At 36.4% G+C, this 21,013-nt stretch overlaps 1 protein-coding gene across 1 annotated transcript; it reads left to right on the top strand.

The window, feature by feature from the left end:
- The first annotated feature begins 1,591 nt into the window (after nt 1-1,591).
- LOC120302386 (membrane primary amine oxidase-like) lies at nt 1,592-12,464 on the top strand. The gene is made up of 5 exons (XM_039330666.1): nt 1,592-2,101; nt 2,268-3,843; nt 6,504-6,792; nt 9,060-9,189; nt 11,225-12,464. Exons 2-5 carry the CDS (start codon nt 2,277-2,279, stop codon nt 11,507-11,509), a joined length of 2,271 nt encoding a protein of 756 aa, XP_039186600.1. The 5' UTR covers nt 1,592-2,101; nt 2,268-2,276; the 3' UTR covers nt 11,510-12,464.
- The last annotated feature ends 8,549 nt before the right edge of the window (nt 12,465-21,013 follow it).

The raw sequence follows: 21,013 nt of genomic DNA, 5'->3' as shown, positions 1-21,013 counted from the left end.
GCAGCCTGTCTCCTGGAATCATATTATGCCAGGTTTTCAAACCAAGGTTGTTTGGGCAGTTGGACTAGAAGATTTCCAAAGCAATAGATTCCCAAGAGAATATGGGATACTCAAAGACAACATCATTTCTTGACTACAAAGCTAATTGCAAAAGGAGTAAATTTTAGATGGCTGATGCCAGAAGGGATTTAATCAATTGGAATAATACAAGATATTGTTTGGACTCAGTGTGGAAGGCAGAGGATTTTGATGAAAGATATAGAGCATTTCTGGGAGAAAGAATACAATATCAACAAGAGGATGGAAAAAGCCAGAAATAGACAGAACAAAAAAATAGAGGAAACAATTACACAGGTGGAAGAAGAAAAAGAGAAGATGAATCAAGAAGATGAGGGAATAGTAAAAGAGCAGAGGATTACGAGATCAACAAGACCTAAATATAAGTAAACCAAAATGGAGAAGGAAAATGGAATTTTTTTCAGTGAATATAAATTAATTGAATTCCCCATCAAAAAGGAAAAGAATTTTCAAACAATTACAGAAATTAAACATTGATATAATTTGTTTTCAAGAGACACCCATAAAAAAACAACATCATAAATTTTTGGAAAATCCAAAACTTGTAAAATTTTATTATATATCAGCTCAAAAAAAAAAAAAAGAAGAGGAGTAGTTATATATGTCAAAGAGACGATCAATTCCAAAATGATTTATGCAGATGAAGAAGGAAGAATATTAATAGTAGAAATATTTTAAAATAAAAAACAGATACTTTTGATAGCAATATACGCACCAAATAATAAACAAGAATAATTTTATCAAAACCTTCACAGAAAAATAGTAGAAATGGAATATCAAAATATATGCTTACTTGGGGATTTCAATGCAATAGTATATGGGACATTAGAATATAAAAGCAGTAAATTGGGGAAACAAGGAAGAAAAAGATTACCTAAGACTTTTTTTCAGTATGATAGAGAAAATTGGTATACAAGATATCTGGAGAGAAACGAACCCAGGAAAATCACGATAAACATTTTATTCTAATAGTCATAAATCTTGGTCCAGAATTGATATGAATTGGATGACGCCTGAATTAAGGGCTAGCATGCAGGAAATTGAAATAGAGTTAGGTACTTGGGCAGATCATAACCTTCTAAAAATGGTGTGGAAAGGAATGCAGAAAAAATTAAGAAGGGCTTTGAATCAATCTATATTAAAAGAGAAAGAATATATAGGCTTAACAACAAAAGAAATGGAATTTTTCTTCAAAAAAAATAAAAAAGAAGATACAACATTGCAAAATGTATGGGATACAGCCAAAGCATATTTTCGAGGTATAGCAATAGCATACATGGCGAAAAAAAATAAAGAAAAAAAACAACAATGTCAGTTGTTAAAAGAAGAATTAAAAAAATTAGAATTTGAACTACAAATAAACCCACAAAAGAAAATACTGAAAAGACAAATGGAAATAGTAAAACATAAATTAAATGTAATAGAATCAGAAAAACTGGCACAACAAATTAAAAGGGCAAAACAAAACTTTTTTTGAAAATGCAAACAAACCAGGAAGATGGTTAGCTTATAAACTTAAAAAACAGAAGGAGAAAAAATTGATAAACAATTTAGTAGATGAAAAAGGCTGTTTACAATTTAAAAATGAAGAAATAAAAAAGATAATTAAAGAATACTATGAGAAACTATATGACAAGTAAGAAACCCCATGGGAGAAAATGACAGCATCTATTCAACCATACTTCAGTTGGGAGAAATGAATTATGTTAAATGCTGACAACTCACAACATGATTAAAGGCTGGCACAAGAGTATTCAGAAGTTCTTTGGATTGCATTTCTTCAAAACAGAAAATTGGTGTTTCACTATAATTTGCATAAAGGTCTCCTCCCTTTTAAACAATGTATAATTTCCTGATACCAGCAGCAGATTACTGAGTGCATTGTAAGAGACTGCACACCAATTTTTTTAAAAAGGAACAATCTCATTTGAACTGAACTCAGCATCTAGTTGGTTTAGAAGTGTCCTGCCATTGCCTTCTTTTGACTTTTAACTAATGAAAAAAGGAGTATCTTGACTAGACGGTAAGTTTATTGAAGATGTGAACATATCATTGCTATTTTCTGGAATGCTCTATAATTGCATTTGAATTTATACTTTTGAAACAAGTCTTTTTAATATGTGTGTCCAGTACTAAAAACATATTATTTAGGATTTAACAAACTCTTTTCTCTGTGTTTCTGTGTACAGGTTTGTAAAATGAATTCGAAAGTAATTTATTCTGTCATAGCAATATGCCTCACCATCATTATCATCTTAGTTTTGGTTTTCCGAAATAGAGGAGAAAAACCAGTGGGTTGTCAGAGCTCTTCCAGGGGGCAAGAGGAAAGCAGTCAGGATGCTGCCAGCCAGGTATTTCAAGATTTAACTCCAGAAGAGATGATGCAAGTAAAAAAGTATTTACAATCCAGCCTGGGAGTGAGACTGGTAGATGCGTCAAAAGCCAAGCCATCAGACAACTGCATCTATTCCATCACCTTGCAACTGCCCCCCAAAGCAGCAGTGCTACAATTCCTAGATTATCAAGAGGTTAAGCCTGCACGGGAAGCTCTTGTTGTGGTTCATTTTGGAAATCAGCCAGTCCCAAATGTCACTGAATTTGTAGTAGGTCCTCTTCCAAAGCCAGAGTATCATCAAGATATTACATTGCCGAAATATGGAAAAATGTTGCCTTATTTCCAAAGGATGCCTTTGATAAATGATGTGGTTAAAATATATAAAATGTTGCTGCTGAAGGAATATTTCAAGGCCCCAAATTTCATGAGAAAAGCCCTTAATTATCCAGCAAAAATTTTCATGTTCAATTTTGCACTGCCAGGGCTAAAATCAGGAGATCGCAAAATCTGGCTAAATCACTTACAATACACTCCTGGCAGCTATTTGCATCCAGTTGGATTAGAGATCCAAGTGGACATTAGCAGCCTGGATCATTCTCAGTGGAACGTGGTAAACGTATTTTATAATGGGCAATATTTTGAGGACATGAAAGATATCGAAAAACAATTCAACATGGGAAAGGTTAAAGTAAACAAAGTTAAAACACCCCCCCTTGATGGGGGATACTCATCACTGAAGCAGAGAGTCCCACCACAAGAACCAAGTCCTTTGCATTATGAACCTCGTGGACCACGATATAGAATTCAGAATAACCATGTTACCTTCATGGACTGGAGTTTGGCTTTTGGAATTGATGTCTACAGAGGACCACGTATGTTTGATGTCAGATTTAGAGGAGAGAGAATAATCTATGAGTTAAGTTTACAAGATGCAAGTATTTTCTATGGCTCCAATAGTCCTACAATGATGTCTATCAGATCCATGGACATGGTCTTTGGATTTGGGTCTAGAATGTTCACACTTACCCAAGGGGTGGATTGCCCCTACCTGGCTACTTACCTGGATGTACACACTTTTCTTGATACTTCATCCCCTAAGACTCATAAAAAGGCCATGTGCATCTTTGAACAGAATTCTGAGTTGCCTCTGAGACGTCATTTTGAAAACATCCAGTCTCCATTTTATGGAGGGTTGTCTGACTCATGTCTGGTTATCAGATTCATATCTGCACTTGGCAACTATAACTATATCTGGAACTTTGCTTTTCATCAAAATGGAGCTGTTGGTGTCCATGTTATTGCCAGTGGATACATTCTAACTGCTTTTTACTTTGATGATGCTGAAAACTTTGGTAACAGAGTCCAAGAGTGGGCATCAGGATCAATTCACACCCACAATATTAATTTCAAACTGGATATGGACATTGGTGGTGAGTGGCAGCTTACTTTGTGATATTTTAAAAACTCCAGTGATTTCTAAGCCTGACATGACTTATTGTACAGTGGTTCTTTGGGATGGATGTGATTTTGATTATGAGGAAGTGAGAAAAGTCTCATGCTTCAGTTTGAATTGACAACATTATCTGCATCTAACCATCTTTTTAAGACTTGAGAGTTAGTGAGGCAGCATATTCCATGTGTTTTTCTATCTCTCTAGCGCAGTGGTTCTCAACCTTCCTAATGCCGCGACCCTTTAATACAGTTCCTCATGGTGACCCCCAACCATAAAATTATTCCAGGGTAATGTGATCACCTTTTGCAACCTTTGCAAGCAAAGTTAGTGGGGAAACCAGATTTACTGAACAACCATGTTACTAATTTAATCTCTCTCACTCTTTCTTTCTCTCTCCCTCTCTTTCTCTCTCTTCTCCCTTTCTCATTCTCTCTCTCCCTTTTTTCTCCCTCCCTGTCTCTCTTTCTCTCTCCCTCTTTCTCTCCCTTGTTCTCCCTTTCTTTCTCTCTCTCCCTGTCTCCCTTTCTCTCTCTTTCTCTCTCTCTCTCTCCTTCTCTTTCTCTCTCTCTCTCTCCCTCTTGTTTCCTTCTCTTCCTCTCTCCCTCTTTTTCCCTCTCCTCTCTCTCTCCCTCTCTCTTTCTCTCTCTCCCTCTCTCTATTTCTCTTTCCCTCTTTTCTCCCTCTCTCTATTTGTCTCTCCCTCTCAAAGATCCTTAAAATCCTTAAAAGTTATGCTTGGGTGGAAGACTTTTTTTTTACAGATGGGGCAGATGTGGCCGACATTCACGGGCAGGCAGGACCCCGCCTGCCGAGCCGCCGCCTCCCCATCTCCCTCCATGCTAGCCAGCTCCCTTACCAGACCTCCCAGCTGACAAGCACAAGTTTGGGGGTCGCCAGCTGACAGGCGCAGAATTCAGCGCTGTGGCGGCCTCCCCTTCGCCTTCTCACCGGCCAAAGCATTGCCAGACATTCCACCTGGCGGGCGCAGGAGGTTGGTGCCGCAGCAGTCTCCCAGCCGCCTGCTTCTTAGGCTGGAGTAGTTGCCAGGCCTTGCATGGTCACTGGCAGCGGGGAGCGAGTCAGCGGCCATTGGGGACCATGCCAGCAGTCCTGTGCCATGGAGTCTTGAGGCACAGAGGTGCAGGACGCGGAGCGGCACGGTGCCATGGAAGGCAGCAAGACAGGGGGGAGGGGTTACCTGCATCCTCTGTGTGAGAAAAACTTTTGCGGTGCAAATCTGAAACCAGGTGTTCCTGAGAGGTAGCGCAGGAGGTCCTTGGAAAAGGGAAGTACAAGCTTGGCGTTTCCTCTCTCCCAATCCCCTTCCTCTTCTTCACCTCTTCTTCTCCCAATCCCCTTCCTCTTCTTCACCCCAGCCTCCCTCTGATCTGAGCTCGCGGCTCCATGGCTTTTCTTTCCAGATCTTTTACTGCCTTAGTAACCTCCTCTGAACTTGCTCAAATTTATTATTTTACTTTTTGAATTATTGGGCCCCTAACTGATGGTGTCTGACCAGGGAAAAAGAAGATAAACAATTATTTCTTATGTTTTGGAGCCCATGCTCCTGTAATGCACCCCAAGATAGCATTTGGCTTTTTAATGTCTGCATCATAATGCTGGCTTAGGGCTAACTTGTGGTTAACAAGAATACCCAGATCCCTTTCACAAGTACTAATGCCAAGCCTGCTCCTCTCCATTCTACCCTTGTACCATAGAATTATGCTAGCTAGATGCAGAACTTTACATTTCTCTATATTCACCTATTCCCCTTTCCCTACTGCTTGAAACAGTCTAGAGCTCTTTGACTTTTCCTTTATTTAACATGTTAGCATCTGTGAAATAATAAAAACTGAACAAGAAAAACTCCTAGTATTTCTTGAAGAAAAAGTGAAGTGAAAATACATTTTTGCCTTCTGAATTATCTTCAATTCTCCTTTCTTAATATTCTTTTATATAGATTCTCCTCTAGAACCCTGTACAATTTGAGGCCAAAGTGACACTACTCAGTCAATTACCTGTTTTACGAGTTCATTTTCTCTTTGAAGAATAACATTTTAAAGAAACTCAACAAAAATCATCTCCCTAGAATATCTTATTTCTGCCTCCAAATTAATTTTTTTCATTGAAAGTGCCAGACTGTGAAAAAAGAGAGGTGAAATAGTTTAGAATGAATGAGGGTGGATAAGGGTCCGCTGAGTTTGTATATACAGTAATAATGCTAATCCCATTGTGCCATTGTACACGTACAAAATTTTACCCTTCTAATACTGTCAGAAATGAAGAAGACTAACCATAGATTAACGTGTCTCTCCTCCTACAATATTTGAAATAGAATGGTAATTAAATAAGGCCAAACCATTATCTTCAACTTTATTAATCTTTTATCTTTATGTTATTTTGACAACCTGCTATTTAATGTTTGTGCTGCTTTAAATTAGCATCTACAGTTTCCCACAATGACCTTAGATTTGTTCATATTCATGTTGAAAATCAAACTATATACAGTATATAATCTTATCATAACTGCATTTTTGTGTCACTCTGTAGAAAACTTTAAGAAGCTGAAAAGTGCAGCAGGAGCAATCTGATCTATGCTGCTAATCAAAAACTAATGGATGTATTTGCTTTCCTTCTGAGGTGTGGGCAATATGCTGGTTGGCAATGACATGACCTTTGAGACACTGCAGGCCCCTTGGAGCCCAGAACATAAGATCTATCGAATGAAGAAGGTGAGCAAAGTTTTCAATACTGAGAACCAAGCTGCATTCCGCCTCCATGATGCCATGCCCAAGTACATTTATTTTGCTGCCAATGACAGCAGCAATAAGTGGGGCCATGAAAAAGGCTACCGGATTCAGATAGTCAGCTTTTCTGGAGACCATCTATCAGAATCTGATCCATTGGAGTCAGCCTTCAGTTGGGGCAGGTAAGCCAACAATTTCTATCAATCAAAACTTCTCAGACTGATGACTATTGCCTTGTAATAGTATAAAATGCATTCTGGGTTCTTCTGGGTTATACTGAAGCTGTTGATAGTGCTAAGAATGTTTGGGTAATGATTTACTCTTCCCCAAGAAATGTAGCTACAGAACATGTAAAGATCTCACTTAACAATGGTGACTGAGACCAGAATTCCCATCACTAAGCGAGATGATTGTAAAAAGTAATGTCATGTTACTGCATTGCTTAGCAATGGCAATCCCAGCAGTCCCCATTGCCACTATCAAGCAAGAATGCAGCCTGTTAAGCAGGGAGGTCCGTGAGAAATTGCAATTTTCAGGTAGCTCACAAGCCGGTTGGTACGTAGGTAGGTAAGTGGCTGCTTCTAGGTGTAGAAAGTGCATGAATGTGTGCAGGTAGCTGGTGCAGTGTGAGTGTAATGGGACTGGGAAGGCTGCTGCCTAGTGGGGGAGACTTACCAAAGTAACTCATGACTTTCCCTACCAGCTTCTCAATTGACTCTGCTGGAGGAGGCTGGCAGGGTAGTTGTAAATGGGGATAATTTGATTGTAGGATGCTGCAACTGTTGTAAATGTGAGCTGGTAACTAAGAGTGCAGATTGCAATCATGTGACTGTGAGGGTGCCGGAATTTCAAGGATCAGTAGTTAAGTAGTACTTATTCAACACTATTATAACTTTGAATAGTCACTGAACCAGGGATTGTTAACGAAGAACTACCTGTAAAGGTCCACTAGACAATTCATAACAACTTTTGTTTGGTTTCCTCTAAACTTATAATCCCTATATCTCTCCAAGACTATTTGTACTTCTTTTTATTAATCTTTGGGATGGAGCAAGCGGCATTTACCAAGTCTGGGATATTTGAGTTGGGACTTAGCAATTGTGTAGCTATGTGAAAAGAGAAATTGGAAGACTATGATCCAGTTTTCAAATCTAGTTTGAGGGTTCTGACTGTCCATAGCTTAGGTTACTATTTTAAATAGACATTACAACATGGTCTACTGAAAGCAGTTGATCATGCCCTAATTTGCTTTCTGTAATACAGCACACATAGGGTTACTCTTAAAAAAAAATTGATTAGAAATAACACCACCATCACCCCATTAGTTCATTACATGCATACTTGTATCGGTTACTAGGGCATTTCTTGGTACAAAGTGCTCATATTAACATTTACAATACTAAAAGGCTTGGGGTCAGTATATGTAAATAATTGCCTTTGCCACGATGAATTCAGACGATTTGTTAATATATGATCAACTGATAAGCCTTATGATGAAATAAATTGAGATAGGCACAAGAGAAAGGCACTTTTCAACAGTGGGCCCCTTGTTTATGAAGCTTCCTTCTACAATTATACATGATGATTTCAGTTCAGATCTTCACAAAATTCTGGGAAACTCACTTGTCCCTGTTTATTTTGTTAGAATTTTGTTTCATTGATTATGATTATGAAAGATGGTCTTCTACCTATGACCACAATTAAACCAAAATTTTCTGTTGCTAGACAAGACAGTTGTTAAGTGAGTTTTGCCCCATTTTATGATCTTTTTGCCACAGTTGTTAAGTGAATCACTGCAGTTGTTAAGTAAATCATTTGGTCATTAAGCAAATTTGGCTTCTCCCATTGACTTTGCTTGTCAGAAGCTGGCTGGAAAGGTTACAGATGGTGATCACATGGTCCTGAGACACCACAGCTGTCATAAATATATGCCAGTTGCCAAGTGTCTGAATTTTGATAACGGGGATGCTGCAATGGTTGTAAGTATGAAAATTGGTCATAAGTCACTTTTTTTAGTAGTATTATAACTATGAAAAGTAACTATACAAATGGTTATAAATCAAGGGCTATCTGTATTATATTCCTTCAGTTTGAGGCTTCAAATTTCTCTTACAATACCGTATATGCCGGCGTATAAGGCGACTTCCGCAAGCGTTAAAATCGGCGCCAAAGACGGGGGTAGTCTTATACACCGAGTCGTTTTATACGCCGGAAATACTGGTAGTTTCCGGCGTATAAGACGAAGTTCTAGGAATGCAACTCAGCGACAAAGACGGGGGTCGTCTTATACGCCGGGTCGCCTTGTACGCCGGCATATACGGGTAATTGTATCCTGTCTTTCCATGCTGCCTTCCTGTGGCCATATATGAAATCGTAGCCTGTGTACTTTTAAAAGAAAATAAATAATAAGCCCAATTTCCCACAATGTCACTGTGGCTTTGCTTTTCAGGTACAAGTTAGCTGTCACAAAGCGGAAGGAGGAGGAGCCGACCAGTAACAGTGTCTACAGCCAAATGGATCCATGGGATCCTCCTGTTGCCTTTTCTGACTTCATAAACAATGAGACCATTGTCAATGAGGTGAGTCATGAGGATCCAACATAGTAAGGAAAACTGTTTTTCCTCTCTACAGTTTTATTGGTTTTTCCACTGTCAGAGGCCAGAGCAACTAAAAATGGAATCTCAATATATCTGGAAGAACAGATATCAGGATGGAAAAGAGACCAAAAATCACTCAGAAGTTGGGCAAATGCTATGAATGGTTTTAATGGTATGTGGGAAAGATGGGGCAAAGAGATGCTGCCTAAGGAGTGAGAGTGTCCCTTGTGCCCAACGTAAAGCTGGGAGTTTGCAACTGAAGCCTCTCTATTCCCCTCCCCTAGCAGCATTGCTTATAAGCAGTGCAAGCTTACCCACCTCCTTCCTCCAAAGCTGAAGAAGAGAAAGTCCCTTCTGAGCCTCTTGCCCTACCCACTGTCCCAGCTGCTGGCTGTGCTGTCTCTTATTTGATCATTCCCTAGGCAGCATCTCTTTGACTCATCTCTCAAGGCCTTCCCACATACCATTACAATGGGTGTTTTTATTGAATGAAGCATTTGCATGAACTACCCTGGGAAGCAATGACTCAGTGATTAAAGACCCTGAGCTTGTCAACTGGAAAACTGACAGGCCGGGTTAGAGACCCAAGCACTGTGCAATGGAGTGAGTTCCCATTCCTTGTTCTAGCTCCTGCCCTCCTAGCAGTTCAAAAGCATGCATATGTGAGCAGATAAATAAGTACCACTTTGGTAGGAAAGTAACATTGTTCCATGTGCCTTTGGCATATAACCATGCTGGCCACATAATCACAGAAAATGTCAGACAATGCTGCCTCTCTCGGCCAAGAAACAGAGATGAGCACACTGTGTCCTAGAGTTGGACATGACTGAAAAGAGAAACTTTTACCTTTTTATGAGCTATCCCTCAAACATTTTCAAAGCTGTTTACAATGAAATATAAACAAATAAAATGATTAGGTTAGAAAAATTGTCAGCAGCATTCTCCGGTGTGAAGAGACCATACTTAAACCATAAACACTGCAAAAAATGATTTAGTCTCTAGCAGAAATAAACAAGAGATAAAAAACAGCTTTATTTTTTTTAAAAAAATAAAACAATGGTTTAGTTTAGAAAAAGAAATGGCTCATAAGTTTTAAAATTGCCTTCTTTTAAGTTATGTAGTTATAATTATCCCTTGTTTATAAAACCACCCTGTAATTAATTCTTTTTATGCTAGAGAATAATTATGCTGTATAATAATGATCTGCTACTATTACCCAACAAAAGATATAGTCATTGTAAGTGAGATGGGAAGCTATACAAATACGATAACCAAACAAACAGTCCTGAAGAGATGAATCTTTGAAATCCAGTTTGGAAAATTCATTTTGCAGCTGTTCTAAAATGACAATCAATTCAAAAGGTTAGATTATCTCTGAAGACAGATTGGGCAAAGAAATGCATTACAAGATAAACATATTTTAAAACAATTTTATGATATTTTTAACACAAATGCAAAGAGAGCATTTTCAGTGAAAAACCAGGGGCAAAGAGTACTGGAATTTTTTTTCACTATCAATTTGTAAAACATCATGTATCTTTTTTCTCTACCCCACCCACTTCTAATAAATTAAATTTCAATACTGGAAATAATTCTGACAGGAATAGAGTCATAATCTTTGGGAAATTTGCTTAGAGGCAAATTGGCTGTTTCCGATTTTCCAGCATAGATGCTACCCTTCCTACCTCCATTCACCTCAAACCATACTAAGATTATTATGAGCTTATTTATTTTAAAATTATCATGAGCTGGATTCATATTTGTCATTAAACAAAATTGCTTTTTAGTATCATTCCTATTGTGGATGAAAAAAGGAAGACTCTCCTCAGATTTGCAATGATCACTACATCCTTACCTCTGAGAAGAATATTGTACTATCACATTGTTCCTTTAGGGCTATTAGATCATAGTCACATCTTTCAGCAACCTCTGAATCTTACCGAGTCAGTTCTTCCTTCCTGTGTTAGCTCAGCACTTAACAGGATTTTAAAAATTATTTATTATTTCTCTTTCACAGGATCTGGTTGCCTGGATCAATGCTGGCTTTTTGCATATTCCACATGCTGAAGATGTGCCCAACACTGCAACCCTTGGGAATGTGGTTGGTTTCTTCTTGAAACCATACAATTATTTTGATGATGACCCTTCCATGTTTTCTCCAGACAGTGTTTACTTCAACAGCCTGCAGGACCCCCTTTCCTGTGAGGTCAACCAACTTGCATGTCTGGCAAAAATAGCTTCATGTTTGCCCACTTTCCCCTCTTTCACTTATGAGGGCTTTAAAAACTTAACAACTTTCTAATATCTTCTAGTTTTTGATAGATGGATGCAGGAAAGGTCAATTGGAAACTAATGTAACATATATAAGACAAGCAGCTTCTAATCCTGAAGAGTATCTTATGGTGTCTTAGAAACATGACTCTAATGTTGTACTTGCAATGTTGTATGCATTTATGAGTTTTTCTGAATACATTTCTATAAAAAAACCCTGTGAATATATAACAATATGCTGACTCTGTAAACTGCTTAGAGAGGGCTGTAAACTTTGTGAAGCGGTATGTAAGTCTAAGGACTATTGCTAAGTACTGTAACTTTCCAAAGTGTTGAGAGCCAGAACTGTCAGAAATAAGGAAAAGATACCATTGTCAAATCAGACTTCTGGCAACTGGATCCCTACAATTTTCTTAATATGTTCATGAAAGTGATTTCCTATTGCCACTCATGGAATATCCTTTTCTTTTTTATAACTTCCCAGTCTAGCCTACAATCCAGGAATCCCCAGTCTGTTTCCCCTTATTTTTATTAATCAGGGCCAATCTTGTTTAGCTTCAGCCAGGAGCTGATTTTGTCAGAATTAATATATTTTCAAGACTAATTTCTAACTCAAATATAAACATGCCATATGAAGATGCCTGCTTGCTCTTTTGGAACTATCTGGGACTGCCTATGAAGCAAAAGCTGAAGTCTAACATTGAAAGAGAGCATAAACCATAAACCGGATTTCTTCTCTGCTTTATCTTTTCTGTGAGTGATGTTCCTTCTAAGTTGAATTCTGGATCACGGTGTAGGCATGTTCCTCTGCATAGGTATACAGACTCTTCTCATGATACATCTGCAGAAATCTCATTTTACAGAGAATTTATTATTCTTCCTTGCTGCATTGTGAACTTCCCACTATGCAGAAATCAATTTTCTTAAAAGAGCGAACTAATATTTGTATTGGGGAATCCCAAGCTCCATTTTTTGAAGGAAGAACTGTGAACAAGGACATAGTGCAGTGAACAAAACTTTATCCAACTGAACATTGACCCATTATAATTCAATAAAACCACATGGTTTTTAAATGGTAAAATACATGTTTAAAGGCAGTATAATATGATTGACAGTACGTCTGGAGGAATACAAAAATGAAAATGCAAATTTAAATTTAATTGGCATAATTTTATTGACTTCATAGAAAAAAGTATAAATAAAATGGACAGAGGTGCTATGAATTGCTGAGTAAGAATATTTAGTAGAGGTACCACCAAATCAAAGAAGATCAAGGATGGATTTTGCCTTATGTGGTTGCTAAGACTCAACAAAGAGCCTTAGTAAGAGGAATTTTCAGATTAAAGCTGTAGCTCCAGAGCTGACAAAATTATGTTCTTTAAGCTGTTGAAACAGACCAGAGTAGAAATTAAAGTGCACGTTTTTTAGCGTGAAAGACTATGGACTCAATATTCCATGGAGGAAAACAACCACTAAAAATAAGTGGATAAACATATTGTGGAAGGTACATGTTTAGGGAACCCAAGAACCAAAACTTAAGACCTACACTGGGATTCAGAGAAGAACAGAGATAGCCCTTTAACTTTGAATTCCTTCAGAACAAAAGGGTCAAACTGCCCATGCTTATTGAAAAGATGACAAACTTAATAAGAAATTAAAATTCTCTGGATGGGTCCAGAAAGGGAAGGCGAAAAAAAAAAAAAAATCCCTGAGTATTTAAATTTTTGAGGTTGTTTTATGGGTTAACCCTAATGCAAAGATGACTTAGCTATGTTAATTTTGGAGTAGGAAAATCCTTGGAACAATAATCTAGAAATACAGGTATTGCATGTAATAAGGAAAGGATTGTTTCATCAGCTGTATATACAGTAATTAGAGTCTAGAGCTACCAATTTCACTGGCTGGTAATTGGATAAAGTACAACAGTCAGATGAATCATTCTGATGCAAATTATTTTTTAAAAAATTGGAGTGATGTTAATTAAACCTCACCATAGTCATAACTCACTTGGATAAGTATTTTATCTATGGAAGTAATCTTTAATTATAACCAAAATCTTTCCCTCAGAATGGAATCAAAGCAACCTCCTACTTTTAAAAGCAACATATATGCTTTTACTAGCAAGGATCGTATGTTTTACTACCAGGTGATATGGGATGAAAAAAATGGACTAGTTATTACTTTTCCTAAAACTAGCTTGCTGTGTCAAACAATTCTTCCGGTTTGCCGATGTGGCTGCCACGGACGCTGCCATGTCCGATTTCGCACCACTGGGGGACCCTGAAAAGGATCAAAAGTCCCCCTGTAGGGGTGACAAGCAAGGGGGCACACTTGATCACAGGAGGCCAGTAGCCCTTCCACTTGATCCAGGGTAGCCTTCTAAACTGGCGGAAGAAAGACCAGTCATAGAAATATGGCCCGTCACTAGGCTGCAGACAGCTGAAGTCAAACTTACCACCAGGCACCTATAAAGCAGCACGGATGAGACTGGTTGAGATCTGAACCTCTCTTCAATCCTAACTATTTTTTCCACCTGTATAAGCTGCCCAAAGTATTTTCCCCCCTGTGGGAAAGGAAACTCCACCCCATCCTCTAAATACAGTGGCGACTGACTATCCAGGGGGGTTTAAAATGCTGAAAAATAACCTGATTCTAACTGGATTTCTATCTTTCTAAAATTTGAGGACTAAAAGATTTCTTATTCTTATTGAAGATTTGGGTTTTTACTTACAAAAAAGAAGTAAAATTGGAAAAAGGATTATAAAAATTTTGGACTTAAAAAAATCTTAAATTATATAGTTGATGTATTGTGTCTAAACCTGATATTACAACTTGTTATTGTCTAAAAGAGACTTGGCTTGAAGCCCAGACTATAGATAAGACTTTTGAAACCTTGGCAAATATCAGCTGTGAAAAGCCCAGCTGTGTTCTATATTCAATGACAAAATTATTTTCATTCTCTGAGTGTAAAGCTTTTAATTTAATACATTACTAAGAGAACATGGATGAAAATCAGGAACAGATTCTCTTTATGTTGAAAGCAATTTATGAAACTATTCTTATAGCTACTGATAAAATAAGAAGCTACAGAAAAGAACAAGATGTCAGCCTAGATATATGAACCCAAACTTTGATTACTAAAGATCAACTACACAGAATATAATAGAAGTGGAACAATCAAATACTATGATAGAAGATTCAACTGATCAACAAACACAATTAACAGAAACCTGGAAAAGGGACTCACAACACTGAAAATGGAAAAGACTTTCTATATAAACTAGAAGAAACCTGAGGATCAAGAAGAAGAACAGATCAAAGGGAAAAGAAACATTTCAGGACAACTATGTCAAGATGGAAAAATAGAGACGATTTGTTAGTCCTTCCAAAAAAATGGTGACTGGATGGCCTTTTTTTAATCTCAAACAATATATATAATAATAGAGGGAGATCTATTTGATGATTTAAAAGCACGGATATGGAAGGAGAGTTGGCAAAGAAAGAAAGCTAGAATAAGGCTGAAGAAAATTGGAGTTTTGAATTATTAGTGAGGATTAAAATAGAATATACTCAAATAGACAAGATGTGTACTTTGAATACTAGATTTTGTCATGAATTGAGATAAAGAAAACTTTGGTCATTTAAAACTTGGAAGTATAAATATTAAAAGTTAAATTTGAATATTAATTTGTTTATAAAGGTTGAGTGTAAAAGTAATTAAGATATATATAAGCTAAAATCTATTGATAAATGTAATAAACATCTTTTACTTAGCTGATATAATAAGAACTGTACTAGCTTAAATATGAGATAGTAGACATTAAGAGAAAAAGAGAGGAAGTATTTGATGTTGAAACAAGAGGAATTTTGGTTACTAAATTTAAGACATTTGGAAATTAATAGAAAATAAGAATGTTATACTGTATTATTAATTAGATGATATAAGATGGTAAGAAATAGAATATATTCAAATAGATAAGACGTGTATCCTGAATATTAGACTTTGTGATGAATTGTGATAAAGGGAACTTTGGTTACTTAAAACTTGGAAATTATAAATATTAAATGTTAAATTTAAATATTAATGGGAAACTAAAAATTGGGAAAAACTAATTAGGAAACTGATTGTCTATAAAGACTGAATGTAAAAATAATCAGAATATGTATAAGCTAAAAATTATTGATAAATGTAAGAATGTTATTTTAATTTAATTGATATAACAAGAATTGTATTAGTTTAAACATGAGACACTCCCCAAATTTACAATAACATTTAATTTCTAATGAGCTCAGGCTTATTAGCTGAAGTGATGTGATTCTTTATAGATTGCCTGGCAGGACAATGAGCTAATCCTTCTGCCACTCCAAATACAGATTCATTGTACAAAAACTCAGCAGTTTGAGGAAATAAAGTGAAAGACCAGGTATCCTACTGGAGGAAGAGGCACAGCAACAGCTGGCTTATATGTAAATTTCTAATTTGCTATTTCTCCAAGCAGCAGTCGTCATTATTGTTTTAATGAATACATGTCAGTTTGGCAGATATTTTTGTTAGTGTTTTATTGAAAACCAAATTGTCATTTTAGAAACAAGTCAGATAAGATTGAAATACTTGGGACAACAAGATTTCATAATATATTATTTTGTAGGTGTCAAGATAAATCAATCATCAGACTTCATGTCAGGTCCCATAGGTAATCCTAGTTGATTTTTAAAAGCAAACATTTTGGTTTCTTTATAATTCTCAGGCTGTCACAATGTAAAATTCTGCTCAAGCCTAATTAAGACTCTTGTATTTATTGTATAAACATATCCATATTTCTTGTGCATTCTGAATGGGAAGAAATTAGTAAGTTTGCATAAATTTATATTATACTGACTTAATTAAATTGGAATGAAACCTTATTAGGCATCTGCAAATGTTGAGGAAAATGGATTTTAAATAGCAAAGATTAAAAAAAGTTCTGATTAATTTAGAGAATGATGAATTAATATTGTTTTCAAAGTGCAGAACATTTGTTTTAGCCAGCTAGCACTGCTTACTGAGGCCCTGTTAAAATGAAGGGAAATAACCTATAACATGCACATTGTGTATGATTAAATTTTAGAATTTGACAAAAAGGATTAGAGATGGTGGCTACGAACTTGGCTTGGTCTAGGGTGCTTAGTTTCCCAAATAAAACTATTGTTGAGTATCAACTGCACACTGAAGACATTTTACCCTGTGCTGATAAACATCTTTACTCAGCAGTTTCATGTAGATATTAAATAAGAGTGGGGAGAGTGCGGAGCCTTAAGGCACTCATAGAAAATGATGCTAACTAAAACAGTTAGAATCAACCTTGCCTTGCAGGAAGAAGGCGAACCACTGTAAAACAGTGCTCTCTATCCTTGCCCCACTAAGCTGGACCAAAGAATGTCCGGATTGAATGTGCATAATCAAAATAACTCTCTCTTGTTCTTGGTATGTGTGTCATTTTTTTATGTATTCCCATTTTCCTCCCATGGACTTCAGGTTGACTAAAAAAAAGTTTAATATATAAAAGTATACCCATTTTCTACTAATGTGATCAGGTCTTTTACTGTCCTCTGCTGGTAGCAATTTAGTATATTTAGCAAATTGCCTTCAGTCTGATAATAGAACTGTATACTTGCACCACCACATTTATGGAATGCATTCTCCCCCCCTCCAGTAAATTACATATACTAATTCACATTAATCTTTCTCATCCTCATCATGAATTCCAATCAAATAGGTTTTAATCTGGAATAATAAATAATGAAACTTATTTCTTATGGTTTTTTAAAATGAAACAACTCCAGGATAACAGATTTGGGTCAGGTAATGGTTCATTTACGTATATAACTGACAAGTCACGGGCAGTATTATGAACAGATAAAGTGTCATGGTTCTGACAGATGAAACTCTTTGAAAGAACTTCGAGGCATTGTTTACCTTAAAGAATCTTTATTTTGAGTAGCATAACATCGGCACTGCATAATTAAAGCCAAAAACTGATTTCCCCTCCCCTGAGCACATAGTATCAAAGCACAATTCTCTCTTCCAATTAACAGGCATAAATCACATTCCCCAATTAGCTTCCTCTCCAGTTCTCCAACCCACCATTCCCTAACAGTTCTGGTTACAATAACCTTGTTTCTCACGCTAGGTTTAGTGTTGTTATGTCTAGCTGAACTCTCGTTCACATCCCCCATCCCAGCATCATCTAACTCTAAAAGCAAAAGGTAAAAGATGGCTACATTTCCATCTGTTGTCAATGCAAAAACATCCAATGTTAGCAGTGTTGACATAAAGATAAGCATCTTAACTTAAATGTCAATTTCATACATTATCTGTATGACCCTACTACACCCTTCCTGGCCTTTCAAAAAGAACATGAATAGAAGGCCTTAACTCTAAATTATTGATATCTTATAAATCATAGCTTATGTCCCAAAAACTCTTAATGTCAATATTATAATATTTTAACCAACACCAATGATATCATAAGGATTCTGATATGTAGATTAAGCAATGAACAGAAACCAGTCAAATAAACTTTAATGAGGACAAATATTCTTCATCCAAGTAGGAAAAATCAAAGGAATGCTTATAGAGTGGGGATGGGCGCAACCACACTGGACAGTAATACATGTGAGAAAGATCTAGTGGTCTTTTGGATCACAAACTGAACATAAGCTAGGACTTGACACAACTGTAATCCTGGGCTGCATCAACAGCGTAATGTAAACAGCATAAAGTAAGTGTCAAGAAAAGTCATCATTCCTCTTTATTCTAGAGTGGTCAGATCACTTCTGTAATACAGGTAGTCCTCAACTTAAGACCACAATTGAGCCCAAAATTTCTGTAGCTAAGTGAGTCATTTTTTAAGTGAATTTTGTCCCATTTTATGAACTTTCTTGCCACAGTTATTAAGTAAATCACTGCAGTTGTTAAGTTAGTCATATAGTTGTTAAGTGAGTCTGGCTTCCCTATTGCTTCTCAGAAGGTTGCCAAAGAGGATCACGTGACCTCAGAACACTGCAAACATTATAAATACGAGTCAGTTTTTTCCCCCAAACGTCTGAATTTTGAGCTCATGACTGTGGGGATGCTGCAACCGTCATAGGTTTGAAAAATGGTCGTAAGTCACTGTTTTCAGTGCTGTTGTAACTTTGAAGGGTCACTAAAGGAACTGATGAGGACTACCTGCACTGCGTCCCCTTCTGGGCACTGCATTTTAGGAACAACATAGGCAAACTAGAGCATGAGCTCCGGAAGCAGCCAAGAAGGTCAAGATGATAAGAAGCTTCAAAAGGAAAGAAAAAAGATGAGGTATGGTAAGAAACATTGAGAATGAAAAGATGATGGGGCAAACGTGTTCAGTGTTGTTCCTAAAAATGAGACAAAGGAAAATGGCATTAAAAAGATGCAGATTTGGGTTAGAAAATAGGACTATTTTCTAACAGACATGTTGAAGGGTGTAACAGCCTTCCTTGAGAAATGGAGTAGGGTTAGGGTTCTCTTCTCTTCATGGAAGATTTTTAATCAGTGTCTGGATGGCCTTTCGTTAGGGATGCTTTGATAGTGGATTCGTGCACTGGGGATAAGATTTGACTTGATGATCTCAAGTTTCTTTCCAAACCTTTTATTCAATGAGTCTACGAATTAGGTAGATGCTATGTATAAAAGAAGAAGGATTATTGCCAGTTCTATCCTGCTATTAATATGACAGTATCAATTATACTGTCAAATTAATTATAAATAATTATAAATTAATTTGACAGTATCAAACTAATTATTTTTCCTGTGCTGAAAAAACTTCCCTTGCATTGTCAAAGGAAAGGAGAAATTCTCCAATCATTTCTTAAGGGTAGGATTTCTAATTAGCAGGGATTACTGAAAAAGTATTATCTGTGTAGGATCCTTTATTCAGCAATCTGAATAAAAAGCAAGCTAGAAATTTATGACCCAAGCAGCTCTCATGTTATGACAGTATTTCTCAGTGTTGGCCGCTTGATGATGTTTGAAATTCAACTCTTAGAATTCCCAAACTCCCAGCTTGGATGGTTGGGAATTGAAGTCCAAATTATGGTATTGCCAAAAGAGACAATCTTTCAGTCTCTGAGTTTCATTGATATGGTATTACCAGAGAGCAGCATTAGAGGTAGTGTAAGTCATTGTTTCTCAAGAGTTACCTTGAGGTAAGATATGCACCCCATAAACTTTATAAACAAACAAAACAAATTTATGGCTGGTCATAAGTCCCCTCCTTCAGCACATTCATAATTTCAAATGGTTGCTGAACAAAAGTTTGTAACTCAAGGACTACATAAAAGCAATATCACTGAATTATCTCCAGTGTCATTTCAACAAATTATCTTTGTGATTTCATTGATTTTCATCTTTTTTTAAAAAGACATTTTATTATTATTATTATTTTAATTCTTAAGCAAAAAGTGCTCAGGATCCACCGTGATGGTTGGGTGGTCAAACATTCAAAAGTAAAAATATATATAAACAACACAACTCAATAAATTTCACTATCCCCTCTTTATTCCCCTCAATTAACAAAATACATTTAAATATTCCATTTCTATTTTAAATTTCTATCACTATTAAACCTGTATTATAACTTTATCTGTTTACAATTACAATAGTTTAAATTTAAAACAAAAAATTATCAATTCTAATTCTTAATCTCTCACATCCCTCATGTTATCACCAAACTTATTTATTTCTTCTTCCACTACACAATAGATATCTTAATAGCAATAAAATATTGATCAGCCCTATGTATATGTAACCCCAAAGTCAATCCATCTCCTTAAAATAACAAAATAATATTAAACCTTAATTCATTCATATTTATTAAACAAAGTTCAAATTTTCTCCAATTTATTATGCCTTATCATGTCTTTGTTGTTGTCATACAAGAAATCCATCCTAGTAATTTAAAACATTCCATAAATTATTAAAAGCATCCCAATCTAAACAGTGATCCTTTTTTCAATTCCAGTAAATAATAATTTTCATATATTTCCCAAACGCTACATAAGTAAAATCCGATACATTCTTAATCTGTTTAAACTATCTATTCTAATAATCACGCTCCTGTATGTATATATAGTTAGTTGCTTCTAACTCTGAATCTTAATCCTTAAAACAATCCATAAATCCAGTATTGCCTTTTATTCCATTACACAGTTTTAAATTTCTTTTTTAAGTCTAATTCTAGGTTTTTTCCTGTACCAGCAGGTTTCCATAAACACACTTCCCTTTCAATCAATAAGTCTATTTTTATTGCTTGGAATGGCCTTTGAAGAAATAAAAGTCCCATCCTCTGCATCAGCCGTCTGTTTTTCTCCTCTTTGAAACATCGTTGCTTTATAGCAGTGGTTCTCAACCTGTGGGTCAGGACCTCATTTGGGGTCGAACAACCATTTCACGGGGGTCGCCAAACAACGCAGTCCGCCATTTTTTTCCCCTTTTTCTTAGCTGTGCTATTCCCTTTTATTCTATTGGCTTTTGAAA

This window comes from Crotalus tigris, unplaced genomic scaffold (genome assembly GCF_016545835.1).
Source record: "Crotalus tigris isolate CLP2741 ecotype Arizona unplaced genomic scaffold, ASM1654583v1 scf7180000024430.1745191, whole genome shotgun sequence".
Taxonomy (NCBI): domain Eukaryota; kingdom Metazoa; phylum Chordata; class Lepidosauria; order Squamata; family Viperidae; genus Crotalus; species Crotalus tigris.
Note: the sequence above shows the minus strand (reverse complement) of the source record. Positions and strands in the feature narration are given on the sequence as shown.